The sequence below is a fragment of the Corythoichthys intestinalis genome, chromosome 5 (genome assembly GCF_030265065.1).
Source record: "Corythoichthys intestinalis isolate RoL2023-P3 chromosome 5, ASM3026506v1, whole genome shotgun sequence".
In the NCBI taxonomy this organism is placed as follows: domain Eukaryota; kingdom Metazoa; phylum Chordata; class Actinopteri; order Syngnathiformes; family Syngnathidae; genus Corythoichthys; species Corythoichthys intestinalis.
Window position 1 is genome coordinate 43845863 of NC_080399.1, and position 16230 is coordinate 43862092.

At 37.2% G+C, this 16230-nt stretch overlaps 2 protein-coding genes and 1 non-coding gene across 6 annotated transcripts; all 3 read right to left on the reverse strand.

Annotated features, from left to right (window-relative positions):
* Positions 1–208: 208 nt before the first annotated feature.
* Positions 209–7470, reverse strand: ftsj1 (FtsJ RNA 2'-O-methyltransferase 1). 4 transcript variants are annotated; one of them, XM_057836861.1, is made up of 11 exons: positions 7388–7470; positions 6970–7101; positions 6586–6655; positions 5800–5911; positions 5528–5606; positions 5401–5453; positions 5265–5318; positions 2925–3027; positions 2762–2845; positions 1139–1242; positions 214–1069 (listed from the first exon to the last, which is right to left on the reverse strand). In XM_057836861.1, exons 2-11 carry the CDS (start codon positions 7088–7090, stop codon positions 908–910), a joined length of 942 nt encoding a protein of 313 aa, XP_057692844.1. In that variant the 5' UTR covers positions 7091–7101; positions 7388–7470; the 3' UTR covers positions 214–907. The 4 variants fall into 4 exon arrangements, with proteins under 4 accessions (XP_057692846.1, XP_057692844.1, XP_057692845.1 ...); XM_057836862.1 differs by having other exon boundaries at positions 6970–7104; positions 7388–7469; XM_057836859.1 differs by lacking the exon at positions 7388–7470 and having other exon boundaries at positions 6970–7367.
* Positions 7471–7914: 444 nt separating this feature from the next.
* On the reverse strand, positions 7915–15468 carry LOC130916291 (serine/threonine-protein kinase pim-3-like). Its single transcript, XM_057836901.1, has 6 exons — positions 14965–15468; positions 14672–14781; positions 12175–12225; positions 10558–10921; positions 9612–9788; positions 7915–8422 (listed from the first exon to the last, which is right to left on the reverse strand). Exons 1-6 carry the CDS (start codon positions 15023–15025, stop codon positions 8259–8261), a joined length of 927 nt encoding a protein of 308 aa, XP_057692884.1. The 5' UTR covers positions 15026–15468; the 3' UTR covers positions 7915–8258.
* Positions 15469–16031: 563 nt separating this feature from the next.
* On the reverse strand, positions 16032–16105 carry trnan-guu (transfer RNA asparagine (anticodon GUU)). Its single transcript has one exon. It is a non-coding gene; the product is annotated as a tRNA-Asn (tRNA).
* Positions 16106–16230: the final 125 nt, after the last annotated feature.

Consider the following 16230-nt stretch of genomic DNA (forward strand, 5'->3'; position numbering starts at 1 on the left):
GACACAGCCGAGTTATGTGCCTCTGAATTTCTAACCCTTCATGCACACATCAGGCATTTTTACAGGGCACTCAGTTAACGCGTTGGTTGTCATTGACAGCGTTAGACGTCCAGTCCATTTTGACTGAAAAGGGCGAATCAACGTTCGTTCAATGGCACTGAAAGATCACGGACAGTCTTACCAGTTATAATGAATTCAACATAGTCAATGGTATACAATGTGTCAACTTTATTGTTACTTGGGGTCGTATCTAGGGTGCATTTGGTTTTATTCATTTTAATATAATTCGCTTTTAACCTTGTATTAATTAAAATTATATATAAAAAAATACAATACTATGAATAATTGCTCATGTTTTAATGACTTAAAATTTATTTGCACTATATAAAGCATTGTCTTAAGTGTCAACGTTGGAATAGCTGTCCACTGTAGTGACCATTGTCTCTGAAAGGGTTAAATTGTTTTTCTAACAATGTGAAACGTCCTTTTTTTAAATTTAGTCCTACCATTGTAAAACTATGAGCATGATGCACAGTAAATGTCTTTTATTTTTTAATAAGTACAACTAATCCATCCATTCATTCACCTTTCATCACTCATATTTTCAACATTAGGGCCCATTTAGGAAAACTAACTGAATGTTTCTCTGCCTATCAGGGCTCATACTGTTTTAAGCCAAATAATTATGGGCGAGCGATTCTTCAATGAACCGAATGTATAATTCTAAGAAAACCCACATGAGCCCAGAGAAGTACAAGCAAACTCTACACAGGAATAGCAGGATTTGAGCCAAAATGTTTAAAACTGTCAGGCAGACATGCAAACCGTGTCTACTGAACATTCGAGATTAAAATAAAAACATTAAAAACATAATCTTATTTAACAGATGGTAATAAAACTTGCTGGGTTAGTCAGCCTTGGTCTGTTCTCCGCTCTGTTGTGGTCCGGAATTGGAAGATTCCTCTTTGGAGAGCAAGTTGTTTTTGCGGAGGTGACAGGCCTGTTGGTAAGGGGGGCTGATGGGTGGCTGGGTGGGCGGCGTGTACTGGTACTCTTTTCCTGCTTCCAGCTGAAGAAATACAACAAATTTAAATTTTAATAAGAATTAACAGAGTATTCTGATGACGTGCAACCTTACCTGAAGAGGGTAAGTCCTATCGGAGTCAAAGGCACTCAGGTCTCCACACGCGAGGAAAGGCACGATGATTCGGTTCGGGCCTTCTAGCTGGTTGAAGTCTACATCTGTTTAAAAAAAAAAGTTGAAGAGCCCTATAGCATAAAGTAAATTTTAACATTTTAAATTGGTAAATAAATTTTTAAAAATAAATAATACATCACTGCTTGCTAAAAAAATGCTAGGTTATCAATCAACTCAGGTATTGGGTTAAATGAAATGTTTTACTCATTATGGTTATTTTGTGCTAGGGCAAAATCCTGAATCCATGATTGGGTAATTTATCAACTCAACCACTGGTTTACGACATGTTTTATTTATTCTGAGTTATTCACACATTTATTCAACTCTTTGGTCGTTGTGGTGCAAAGCATCCTCGCATCTAGTCAAACTGAACAGTCCAGTACAGAAAAGAGGCTCTGAAAGGGCACAAATGAGGAGCAAAATATACCACATTCAGTTCACGTTTGTCCAAATTATGAAGTACTGTAGTTCACTCATTGAACTCTTCCAGGTACAACACAGACCCTTATTTTTTTTCTTTGCCATTGATGAATTTATACAAAATTAAAGGTTAGTAAACACTGTCATGAATGTTTCCCACCAGCTCTAGCGTGTTTAGTGTGTCGAGTAGTGGTAAAACGTGGATTTTTTCTCTCTCTGGCAACTATGTTGAGAAAGAGAGTGTGTTTAATGTAAACATAATACGAGTCATACACAAGTACTTTTCATGAATTCAATTATTTTTGTTCTGATGGTAATAATGTTGAGCTGTGGCTGTGGGTTTAGGCTCACCTAAAGGACTGCATTTATTTTATTGCGAATATTTTCTTATATATATATTTTTTAATGTATTTTAACATTATACTTATGTTCCAATTTGCTAATGTTTTAAAAAATAAAAATCCTGTTCAATGGAAAAAGTTTTTTTTTTAACCTAGATATCTCATATTGATACATTTTAGAGCTGTAATTGCAATACTGTGATACAGTGATACTTTGGCTTAAGGTTATCATACCAATAGAATATAATACAAGCACATGCCTAGTCCCCACGTCACACATGAGACCAATGTTTACATTTGAAGTACATTAGACAGGTGCTTTTTTGCTTCCATTTATTTACAAACTCTTGCAGTGTTTCATATTGAAGAACACATGTGAAGGATGGGGTAATATGGACAATTATTTTTCACCCTTTATTAAGAATGTACTTAAAAATGAATGAATGCAACTGGCTGTGGAAGCTTTTTTTCCCCCCTAAAAACGTGCTGGTGTGGACGTATTTATTTTTTTCACCAGGTATTAGGGCAGGATCCTCAGTTTTATGGTGCAGCTGCGAAATACTGAGTTGAAGGATAACTATACAAACAATTATTTTCCTTTATGTATTTTTATTTCATTGACATTACTTTGTAGAACTCTGTTTTCACTTTGATATTGAAAAGTTCTTTTCCCAATAAATTTTTGCATTAAAAATGCCAAATTGCTTTGAGAACGATTTATGAATGCAGTAAAAGTGGAAAACATCCAAGGAGGAGAATACTGATGATATGCACTGTATTTTTGTTTATAAAAAATACTTACCGTAGGAGTGATCAAGCAGAGGGTTGGACATGTTGGGCACGTAACCTTCTGGAGGATGGTAGTTTTGACACACCACAAAAGCTTCTGCATGCAAGCAGAGACAACATGTATTGAAAAATATATTTTAAAAAATGAATAAAAATGGTCAGAGGTGGCAACTAACCAATGCTGGAGTTCCGACTGCTACGAGGCTTGGCGCATGTCACGCCGCTGAAAAAGATCTTAAGCTGCGAGTACAGCAGCGTCACATCTTTGCCCCGGAAAATCTGTCAGGAAAAAACAGAAGACAGAAAATTGTGTGACTAAGACAGGGACATTAAAAGATTTTACAGAGTAAATTGAGTTAATTTGGCAGGCTGTGGTCATGTGCACTGCTTTAACTAACAACATGGTTGAGAACAGATGGGACATAGATTAATAAAAAGCACACTTGATGTTTGCACCTTGGCGACCACTCCAATCACTTTAGATCCAGATTCAACTTGATTGTTATTGCACACAAACAAGTACAGCGCAACAAAATGCAGTTTGCATCCAACCAGATGTGCAAAAAAAAAAAAAAAAAAAGTTAGTCAAAAACCTTCATGAATTAATGAAGTGCTGCAACAGACATCCATGAAATAATTAGTGAAATTATGTTGTTTTTTTTAACAGTAAATAGAATCGTATTTTAATTAATTAAAGACAAATTTAAGTATTTATTTAAAGATGTACCGTATCGGCCCGGATATAAGAAGGCCCTGATTATAAGAAGACCCCCTAGTTTGAAAAAAGACTTTTTGAACACCAAATTAATTTTTATACAGAAAATAATTACGTTACATCTAAAACAAATGATTATAACAATATATTTGAGAGAAAAAGCATGTTATTTTGCCTCATTCAAATCTTAATATCTGAACAGTTAAATGTGTAAACTAAAGTGTAATCACATTCGTAAATAAATGGCTTCTGGTTTTTGAAATGTAAATAAACCAATCTATTGTGATAAAAAAACAAAATTGCAATAACTGCATTAACCATCAAAGTGAAGTCTAACTGTAACTGTAGTCTTGAAACATCTGAATAAGGAAAAACATTGAAATAAAATAATGCAAACTGGTTAAACTAGTAGCTGAGATCTATCATGACAGAACATCGCTTCAATGATATCTGGCGCCATCTAGCGTCGTGAATGGGGAGAGTAGCTGAGATCTGTCATAACAGAACATCACTTCAATGATATCTGGCGTCATCTAGCGTCGTGACTCGTGAATGGGTATAATGTCTAGACCGCGAATATAAGATGAACCCCTCTTTTTCAATCTTATTTCAATGCAAAAAAACACTGTTTATATTTGGGCCAATACAGTATATATTTCATTCTGTCCCATTTTATCCTCCATAGGTCTTGACTAATCATTCAATATGTTATCAAACAACAAGGGAAACTCATCTTTGAAAACAGCTGAAAATACGCGAGTCAATAGACCCTACCCACGTGACGTCACAACTCCGCTCTCCTGAATGGTACCGCCCAATTGTCCGTCAAAACATAGTGTTAACCTGTTACGGCTACGTACATTCCTCCTATTTACGGCGTGTTTCTCTGCTCCTTAACATTAATAATCAAAATGGTGAAGGCGTGTGTGGCTGTTGGTTGCACTAACAGAGAAGATGGATGGAGAGACTTGAAGTTTTACCGTATTCCGAGGGATCCAAAGAGGAGAGCGAAATGGACGGCTGCAATTCGACGTGAAAACTGGGCACCAAAAAATCACCACAGACTATGTAGTAGTCATTTTATATCCGGTAAGATGCATTTAAGATATACTTAGAGGGTTTTGGGCTGACAAATAACCACAATTAAGATCATTGCTAGGCTAATCGCCGACAACATACACGTATGTATGTAGTGAGAGTGCTATCGCTAAACCATATAAACATAAAAAGCCCTAACTGCATTGACAAATGACATGAAATAAATTAGACTTGACAGTGGATGTTAGCGAGAATAAAAGATTTTGAATTGAAAATTTCGTAACTCACCTTTCCAAGCACAAGATGGATTCCTGCCGAATTTTCGTGGACGAGGACCTGTTTCACCCAACCAGCAACGAAGTATTTATAAGCCTCCAAGCTCTTGAAGTTTTTCAAATTTTCGTGAGAATAGGCTGATTTTGTGTGGACAAGATAGTTGTAAATATCAGCGTAGCAGATGTCAGGCAGACAGGGCGAAGACAGTGGGTCGAAAAACATCGATTTGGGCATCAAATATGGATCTGGCGACTGTATAGAACGAAGCTTTTCCACATAACGCCTTTTATGCAACACATCCAGTGAGTTTACGGCATCCGAAAGCACCGGGTCTTCCATGAAATGCATTTTAAATTCCTCGATCAATTGAAACCAATGCTAATACAGAGACAAAATGACGGACAAGGGGGCGGAACCATACAGCGAGCACGTGGTTTTGTGACGTCAGTGGGTAGGGTCTATAGTGGATGAGTAGTAGCTGACTAACCTTGGCCACAAAAGTTCCACCTGGTTTAAGTACGTGAGTAGTGATGTTCAACGCCTGAAGTAAAAAAAACAAACAGCTCAAATAACTGAATTCAGTCATCTTTCTTGGTAAAAACACACCCTTGCTAGAAACTTACAGCCAGTAGCAGCTGAGCCTGGATGTACTCATCCACATCATGGAGGCCCGTTACTACGACAGTAACAAAAACACGTGAGGAATGCACACTTGCGGTCACAGCGGTGGAGGGGGGCCAAGGGACTAACCGTCAGGAGCGCCATCACACACTACCAAGTCGGCTGGGCGACCCTCAAAGTGACGTACGATCTCTTCCGCTGTAGACACCTGAGACGCCAGGGAAGAGACTGTCGTTTCCGTCACGTGATGCTCACGTCACAAATGGCACTAAATTTGCACTTAGCATTACTGTAGTGTCAGATGACTTTTTATGGACAATGTTAAATGCTTTGGTTACTATTACCGTTTGAATGTTTTTAAAAAGATCTTGACACGTCATATAGAATTGTTCAAATGTCACCTTGGTGATGTCTCCTTGAATCTGAGTAACTCCTGGAAGAGGAGCCATGGCCTGCAGGTCCACTGCCACAATCTTCACCTCTTCACCACTGTCAGACTTCTCCTCACGACATCTAAACAACAAACCTCATTCAAATTCAACCCAAGCAAATATTCAAAGGTGAAAATCAAATTGTAATGAGATACATTATGCTCCAGTTCCTCAGAAACTGTTGCCTGGCTCTGCCAGACTATTCTCCCTGTATTTTTCAAACACTGAGAGAAATAGTCTGGGAACCATCCCATTAACGGCCTTTTCGAGCAGGTACAAAATCAATCGACAAATCAGATTCGTTTATTTGCGTGACGTGTTCTTCACGAGCAACGTCACTCTTGCGCGCCGAAAGTCGTCTCTACAACACAGATGGTCAACGGGATAACCGAGAACATGTTCCAATCCGCGGTAAATTCTGTTTTAAATTACCAAAAACACAGCGACACGAGTCATTGACAATAGTCTGTCTCGCGCTAGCCATGTTGAATAAACTCCGCTCTATTCGTATGTTTACTTCTGTGCGCAAGTCCCTCGTCCTTCCGTCGTCAGTTAATAACGTCACGTCTGCCCGTCGCTGATTGGTCCACTCCGCTGTCTGTTTGCTGTGGCTTGCTCCGCGCTGGAAATTGTATCCGTGGGAATGGTGGCCAGACTCAATAGCTGGAACAGCGTTGAGTCTGGTGTACCAGGCAACAGAAACTGGCCCTCACTTTGATTAATTTGATGTTTTGCAGGAAGTATAACTGTGCCTACCTGAGTTTCCGACTGAGAACTTGACTCCAGCTACCAGGAGCAGCACAGAGATCCACAGCTCTGTTCACACCTAACAATGGCACAAACAATACAACACAAATAAGAACATATAAAGACATTATATGCTGCTTTTAATAATGACTACAGAAACATGTGTTACTGAATTACAGTTGTGCCTTGATTTATGAATTTCTTCCACGTCTACTGCACAACTCAAAGCAATGGTAGCTCAAATCCATTTTCAACATTAAATTTAACGGAAAGTCTGTTAATCATTTTCAAGCAGCACCTATAAAACATTAAAAAAAAAAAAAAAAAAAAAAAAACATTTGGAATGTGTGTGTTAGTGGGTATGTGTGAAAACACGCGAGCACAACGTCTGACCAGCGAACAGGTTAAACTCCTCGTCGAGCTGCAGCAGCTTGAAGGCGCTCCTTGCTCTCCAACCTTCTTCTTTGGCCAGACGGTAGTAAATGTCGCGTTTGTCTTTGGACGAACGACCCATTATTTCTAGCTCTGCTGAACAATAATACAGTACATACATGTAACGCTGTTGTGTTGTCACTTAATTCATTGTTACATTCCAGAAGTTTTGTCTTCTCAAAGTTTTCTGACATTTTATAAAGAGGTAAAAATGGTTTCAACATTTGGTTTGTTGCCGACTGCTCATTGTGCATGACACGATTTTTTTTTTTTTATGATCGATAAACACATAGATTTTAAGGCCAGACCAATATACTATAATGTTATTTTACGTATTATTGCATTCATGTGGACAATACGTAGTTAAAACGTTACTTACAGGAAAAGAAAAAAAACACGTTCACATTAGATGTCGTCTGGGGGGACCATTCGCTTAGGTGTTTCAAGCGCGCCTGTTCAAAAAGGACAACGTGTCCACGATATCGCCTAGCTAAAATTAATCATTTTTATATTTGTAAACACAGGCAGAGTATACTACATGTCCCAAATCAAAACTACAGTACGTGCCCGAAATTGGAGCAAAAAAATAAGACTAGTTTCTCATCCTGTAGTAATTGGCTATCGCCACGCGATGGCACTGCATTGTCTAGCATCTGCACAACCAACTGCCTTGTGGTTGTGACAAAAAGTAACTTATTTTGTTTAAACAATGTTTCATAGATCAAATAATGTAATACAAAACTATATAATCATAATATTTATAAAGGGTCCCACTCCTTATAATGAACGTGGGAAGAAAAAATGATCTGGCAGCATATTGGACTTCATGGTTAGCGTGTGCCTTACAATTGGCTGGCAACCAGTCCAGGGTGAAGTGTCGAAAAATCAAAGAACAAAATGAAATGATTTTGTATCCAAAAGATTTAATTAAAAAATGTGTTTTTAAAAAAAATGCATATTGTAAAAACACAATGTAATTAAAAAATTCGAAAGGTGCCCAGCTCAGCAAGAGTTATATATTTAAAAAACATTGAAACTTGATACTCCCAAGCAAAAAGAGTATAAATAAAGAATGTTGAATATTCTCTCTATAAATACAACAAATGTACAAAATAGAATTGCATAAAAAGCAAATACATCCAGAAATTACAGAAGTTTGCATTGACTGTGCATGAGGATCTGACAATTGCTACAACATGGGGGGAAAAAAACCTGAGAACACCAGCACCCGCTTTCTGGCTTTAACACTATCAGAGGCTTTCCTGGGATGACCCTTCTTGTGTGACACCATCTTCTTCCTCCTCTTCCTCATTGCTACTATTACATGTCACCCACGAGTGCAGAAAGATCTGCTCAAGAGTTGGACGGTCGCATGGCTCCAGGCTGAGGCACCAGCCAATCAGCTGCTGGCAATCTGTCACAAGACAAGTGCAAATGCTATAAAAAAAACCTTAAACCAGGGAATAAAAACCAAATGTCACTTGCCAAATTTTTTAAAAACAAACTATGATGTCCTTTTATCATGTTTCCAAGAAAATGTGGGTTCGAAATGCCAATTATGCTGTTTTTCAAGATATTCCTGTTTGTCAAAAACTTATTGAACGGGCTTACATTTCATTATATTCGGTATTTAAATACTAGGGGTGTCAAACGATTAAAATTTTTAATCGAGTTAATTACAGCTTAAAAATTAATTATTCGTAATTAATCGCAATTAATCGCAATTCAAACCATCTATGAAATATGCCATAATTTTCTGTAAATTATTGTTGGAATGGAAAGATGAGACACAAGATGGATATATACATTCAACATACGGTACATAAGTACTGTATTTGTTTATTATAACAATAAATAAACAAGATGGCATTACCATTATTAACATTCTGTTAAAGCGATCCATGGATATAAAGATTTGAAGTTCTTAAAAGATAAATGTTAGCACAAGTTATAGAAATTTTATTATATTAAAAACCCCTCTTAATGTTTTTGTTTTAATAAAAATTGTAAAATTTTCAATCAAAAAATAAACTAGTAGCCTGCCATTGTTGATGCCTATAATTACTTCCACAATGCTCATGGGTGCTGAAGCCTATAAATCAGTCGCACCCAAGCGCCAGCAGAGGGCGACAAAACTCCGAAAAAACAACAGGTACACATTTTACTGTGCTGTCGTTTTAATGTTTGAGCAGGGCATGTGCGTTAACTGCGTCAAATATTTTAACGTGATTAATTTAAAAAATTAATTACCTCCCGTTAACGCGATAATTATGACAGCCCTAGTAAATACGTATTGCTCTAATCATTTTGCCATTTTCCTCAAATCCTGAAAAAAAGCTTTTTTTCTAACTGACAGTCTCCCATTTCGGAAATTCAAGCAATAGCGACACACAAGTATAGTGGGGGAAAGTGGATATTTTGAGAAACTGCCTTGGCCCTATATTTTGATTGTATCTGGCAGCTACAGACAGACAGCATCTCCATTTCATCCATAGGTACAAATGTATAAATATAGTTTCAGTTGATAGAACTAATTCTTTAAAGTTCACGTCCTGGCAGGTCAGTACAACTTGTCGAAGTGACAGTGTAGAGGTGGTTGGTACCTGCAGAAAGGTTGGAGTTGAAGCACAGTCGCCTGCTGACAATGTCGCGGTCATGTTCAAAGGGGATGTCACCGCATACCATGTCGTACAGAAGTACCCCCAGAGACCACACGGTAGCAGATCGGCCATGGTAGCGACGGAGACGTATCCATTCTGGGGGACTGTACACACGAGTGCCTAGACAAACAATCAGCATATACATATATTAAGGGTGTAACGGTTCACATGGATGTATTGAACCATTTCGGTTTTGCATGTTCGGGTTAATTGCATACTGTTTCGGTTTTGTTTTATGCATTTTTTTTCCTCAGAAAATTTATTTTCAGCGCGAGTGAAGCGCTGCGTGCGGAACCAAAGTCCTGTGTGAGTTTCTGCACGGACATCTTGGATGTGAGCCAGCAGTGTTAGCGCGATAGTGTCAGCAAGCGTGTTGCTTCTCGACGTGTTTTGATGACATCATCACAAGAACACTCAGGTTCTTAACACAATTCGGTGGGAAACTTTCGGTCTTCAAAACCGAAAAACGATAATGCATTTTTAGCTATTTTCGATTGACTTTTTGGCCACATCTCTAAAAAATTCCCACCGACGACAATAGACGTCCAATCCATTTTGACTGTGACTGCAGGCTATATCGAAAGTCTTACTGTCAATGGCAGGCAAACAGTTATACTATTTTGAGATGTTACCCATCACAAATACTTTTTTTCCCTTTTAAAGTAAAATTTTGAGATAAGCGCGAACGATGGTAGCAATGAACTTCACGAGGTTTTGAAAGGCTAATCTGATTAAATCCAAGACTTAAAGATCCCATTAAGGCCCTTTTAATCAAAGCCTAGACTTCAAATGATTCATGAATCATTTGGGCCCCTTTCAGTCTACTTTTAAATTCAAATTTAATACCTTAAAAAAACATTTAAAAAAAAAAAAACAATAACAAACTCACCATCAAAGTCAGTATAAAGTCCATCTCGCAGCAGCGCGCCTGATCCAAAGTCGATGAGTTTGATCTGGCCTGTGCGCAAATCAACCACCAGGTTCTCGTCCTTGATGTCACGGTGAACGACGCCGCATGCATAACAGTGGCGCACTGCCTCCAACACCTGGCGGAAGAATCCACGCGCCACTGCCTCATCAAGCGCACCGCGCTCTGTGATGTAGTCGAAGAGGTCTTGGCCCAACTCAGGACGCTCCAACACTATCAACCAGCCGTCAGCGAGCTCCTGCCAGTCCAGGAGTCGCGCTACACCACTGAATGCTTCTCCCACCTTCTTAAGGAGTACGATCTCCAGCGGAACCACGGTGCCACACTGACCATGAGAAGATATTTACAAGCGGTCACAGACAGAAACTAAAAAAAGCATTTTACACATCACTGACAGGCAGGGTACCATAGACTTCACTATCAGTTGACGAGACAGCTCCTACAGACATTGCGCCATGGCTTCCCGTAGGGGGCCGGACCAGGCAGAGCGTCGTAGCAGCTTTTACTATGATAAACACGCGCTGCGTTCTAACGCCGGATTTAGTTTGAAACCGGATGAAAATTTTAGTGCATACAAGCAGGCAGGAGTGTCTTAAGATTGATTTGAGGATTCAAGGTAATTATTATATAAAATAGCACCATGCATGAACTTTGAAATGTCGTGAAAAAAAATGAAATGAATGGAAAGATTTAGCGTAGCTTTAGCTTGGAATATTATCGTAAAATGAATGGTAACTGCCCAGTTTTTTTGGTTTTACCCAGGAATATACTGTAGACCTGCTTTACGTTCATATCTATAGAAATTCCGGAATTCACGCATTTATTTACAAGAATTTTCAACCTAAAAACCTTTGTTTTGTGATGGCCACCATGTTGGATTTTGTATCCATACACAAAATTTGCTTTTGTTGAGTAAAATTAAGATGATTCTGCATGCTTTCCTCAAGTATTAAGTTTTTTGATGTGAAAATTGAGTGATTTATTAGCTGTTGAAAACTTATGTCAAAATTGCACCAAATAAAACAAATTTAAGTCTCTATTTCGGGCAAAAACTTTTATTATAACTAACATATGTTAAACATTGCTATTGATCCTGAAATTAAAGGTGATTATCTCTGCATTTGGTGATTTTTATGCATCTAGCATTAAATCTGAGAAATTTATATGTATTTATGTAAAAAAATAATTTATCGGGATTTTATAACGGAATGATTGAATTTTTCGATGCCGCTACTCATGGAGGCTCATAATTGCCTGAGGGAGGTACCGGTTTTGATTTTAGGTTGCTTGCGGCTTTGTTTTGAAAATATTTGAATTTTAAGATTTTGAAAATAGGCCCCCAGCACCCAGTTTCCAGTCAAACGATAGTGAAGTCTATGCAGCGTACGAAGCGAGACAGTTTCAAAACCACCATAAAATCCGAGAATTATTCATCATTGTAACATTTTGAGAGATTGAAGAACTTCCAAATTCATTCTGATATTTTTTTTTTTCAGCAAAAACATGGGCAATTAGAGAAAATACAGTAATTTGCAAGTTACATACTTATTATGCATTTTTTAAATTCAATAAACTCACCAAAGAGCCCCACTCAACCACTCTGTCTCGGCAAACGTGTTTCACTGCCACCTGCATGGACACAATGACACCATATTAAAAGCAAAAGTTAAAAATGACGCCAACACAATCAACCAGTTAGTCAGACAATTTCTTATCATTTTAGGAAAATATGTACAGTATAGTATGTTTAATATACCGTCGCTGATATTACCATTGTCGTTTTTGGGGTGCTAATATCGTTCGATCGCTGCTAGCCTCTAGTCATATTGGATTGGCCGTCTACTGCCATCAGTAGCAGTGAAACATAATCTCTCAATGCTAGCCTTCCCAGTTGAAATCGATTTTTAACTGTCAATGGCAGTGAATGAGTTAAGGGCTGCGAGCAACAAAATAATCCAGAGCTTTAAGGGCATTGCAAAGAAATATATTTAGACTAGTGAATCTAACTTTGCAGAAGAAAGAGAAAATGTCCAGCGACAGCAAAAATGTAAAGTAAAAAAAACAACCAACATAGCTCACTGCTGAGAAGTGCAACAGAATGTTGTGTGAGCCATATTCATTGATATTTTCATAATTTGCTGCGGGCCAATAAAAAAATGGCAACAGGCTATGGAGGTAGATTTGTGTCTTTATTATTCAATCCAAAAAAAAGTTGCTTCAATCAAATAAAAAGTTGCTTCAATCAAAATATATATTTTCAATCGAAGAAAACGTCTCATCAAAAAAAAAAAGTGTTTGAATGCAAAAATAAATTTGAAACTAAAAAAAATATATTTGAAAACTATTTTTCTTTGATTGAATTTTTTTTTTTTTATTTAAGTCATTTTTTTTTGGGATTGAAACACCATTTTTGATTGAAGTCATGTAATTTTGCGTTTGGACCACATTTTGGCTAGGACATTTGTGTCTTTATTATTCAATCAAAAATTAAGTTGCTTCAAACAAAAAATATATATTTTCAAAAGAAAAATCACTTCAATCAAAATTTTTTATAAATTCAATCGTAGAAAAAAAGGTTTGAATGTGACAAAATATTTGAGACTCAGAAATTCGCATTTGAACACTTTATTTTTCATTCAAACTGTTTTCTTTGATTGAAGCAATCCTTTTTGTGTTTGAGCCATATTAGGGGTAGGACATTTGTGTCAAAATCATTCAATCGCAATAAAAGTTGCTTTAATCAAAAAACTTTTTAATCAAAGAAAAAAATCATTTGCAAAAACACATTTTTTTGAAAATATATTTTTTAATTTGAAATATATATATTTTTTTATTGAAGTATCACTTTTTTTTGAAAAGGAAAAAGTTTTATTCTCTTTTATTTTCTAAAACTCTTTTATTTTTTCAAAGTGGAAAAAGTTTTGAACACACTTTTTTTTTTTGAAGTGGGAAAAGTTTTGAAGGCACTTTTTTTCGATTGAATCATTTTGACACAAAGATTCAACTTCAACGCTAGTTCCGGTGTGTTTGAGTGGCAGCTGATTGAAAAAAAAAGTTTAAAACTTTTTGCTTTTCAAAAAAAGTGATACTTGAATAAAAAATATATATATTTCAAATAAAAATATATATTTTTGCAAAAGATTTTTTTCTTTGATTAAAAATAGTTCTTTGATTAAAGCAACTTTTATTGCGATTGAATGATTTTGACACAAATGTCCTACCCCTAATATGGCTCAAACACAAAAAGGATTGCTTCAATCAAAGAAAACAGTTTGAATGAAAAAGTGTTCAAATGCGAATTTCTGAGTCTCAAATATTTTTTCACATTCAAACCTTTTTTTCTACGATTGAATATTTTTAAAATTTTTGATTGAAGTGATTTTTCTTTTGAAAATATATATATTTTTTGTTTGAAGCAACTTAATTTTTGATTGAATAATAAAGACACAAATGTCCTAGCCAAAATGTGGTCCAAACGCAAAATGACATGACTTCAATCAAAAATGGTGTTTCAATCAAAAAAAAAACTTGACTTAAATAAAAAAATTAAAAAATTCAATCAAAGAAAAATAGTTTTCAAATATATTTTTTTGAGTTTCAAATTTATTTTTGCATTCAAACACATTTTTTTTTTTTAATTGAAGTGACGTTTTCTTCGATTGAAAATATATATTTTGATTGAAGCAACTTTTTTGGGGGATTGAATAATAAAGACACAAATCTACCTCCATAACAGGCCCTAGATGGCCTACAACCTAGTCACCTCTGCTCTATGCTCCTGTGAATGCAAGGCCCTTTCAAGACTTTTAAGTTTGGCATCACCGGAAACCCACTAGCCTTCAGGATAAAAGCAAAACATTGTAAAATTACGACGCCGCTACGTATTTGATCAGCCACAAACTGCAATTCTTGAATAACATACTCATCAGAAATTTAACATAAGTGTGTCAGCGTGAAATGCTGAGTCTTTCGAGACGCGCCGACGTTTTTATTTTAAACCGGAAGTCGTGTCGCTAACCGCCTCGTGGTTCATCTAACCCCACGTGCTCAGAACCAAAACAAAAGCAGCTCTTACCGGCACGCCGTCTGCCACGCGGACCCCCGAGTATACTGTACCGAAACCGCCGCTACCCAGCACCGTGCCCAGTCGGTACACCTTCTCGAAAGGCGGCACGTCATGTTTAGCTGAGGGACACAGTAAATAACAATCATAACAAAAAACGTTTCATTAATAATCAGTGACTAAGAATTGTGAGAAAATACGAAGACACAAAGATGCATGTGTCCAAGCACCGCTAACAAACACAACTCGAAGCGAAATGAATATTGTTATGAACATGGCGAAACTTTTTTTTTTTTAAATGTTACCTTGTTGTTTTACCGGCGGCAGGGCCACGCTACACGTCGCCGAGCTCAGTGTGGAGAGCATTATAATTCCTCCACGGCCTCTTTCCAACTCATGTGCAAAATCACATCACCCTAAAAATTTCTAAAGATTCTCATGCAGCAATGAAATATATTATAATTGTTACTTGTAATTCGTATAGCCGCACCACAAGTGACCACAGGAACCGGGCTGGCGGACGAGTTTCAAAATTATCAATGCATTGTTTACAAGCACAATATCCCTCCGCTTCTACAACACGCGCGCGGGACACCAACATTAGGCTGTTTCTTGTACATGTACTTGAACATGTGATGTAAAAAAAACAAAGCATCTAATTAAAACACGATTTTTGCTTGACTGTGTTTATTTCGCACCAAAACCCAATCGACTCATCGACGAAGGAGCAAACGGACTACTTATTTGTAGTAGGATAAGCGGAGGAATATCGCTGTACAAATAAGGCGTTTCGTCGGGACATTTAAAAGGAATACTGTGATGATATGTACAATGAACGTAAAGAAACGAAACAGATTATACTAGACACACACACATACTGTAGTCTAAAATACAGCTATAGTAACACAATCTACTCTTTTTTTTTTTTTTTTTTTTTTAATAATTGTTCATAAACCACGCTAATTTGGGCGACGACATGCCGGACACCACGGCCAATCCCGTTTGCTGATGTAGCATTAAACGGCCAATGCACACAGCTGTTCTTAAAGCACAGTCATGTTTTTACCAATCACAGGTAAGATACTTGTGCTCGCGCTCTCTGAATGGGCAAAGAGAGAAATGAGGGTAGTCTCATTCATCCTACCAAACAAGTTTCACGAGGCAATAAATTACCGATTGAACATTTCTATCCTAACTGATACAATTTATCTGTAAGGACGGTATCAAATCAGGAGACAAACATGGTAATCAAGAGTAGCAAATAACTGTTAATATTGTATAACTTTGTAGTTTTAAAACCGCGGCTAGGGCTAACTTAAGTTCATGCACTCGGCGAGCTAATATTTGACAGGCCAACCTTCAAAATATACACCGTCCCTGGGTGGGCTCGAACCACCAACCTTTCGGTTAACAGCCGAACGCGCTAACCGATTGCGCCACAGAGACGTGAGCACCAATTGCACGCAATGTATACCAATTCATTATCGACGCGGACGTACGATCCGAGGAGGGTATCATGATATTGATAAAGTAATATGTGTTGGTAATTGTAGTGAATTTATCATCAATTA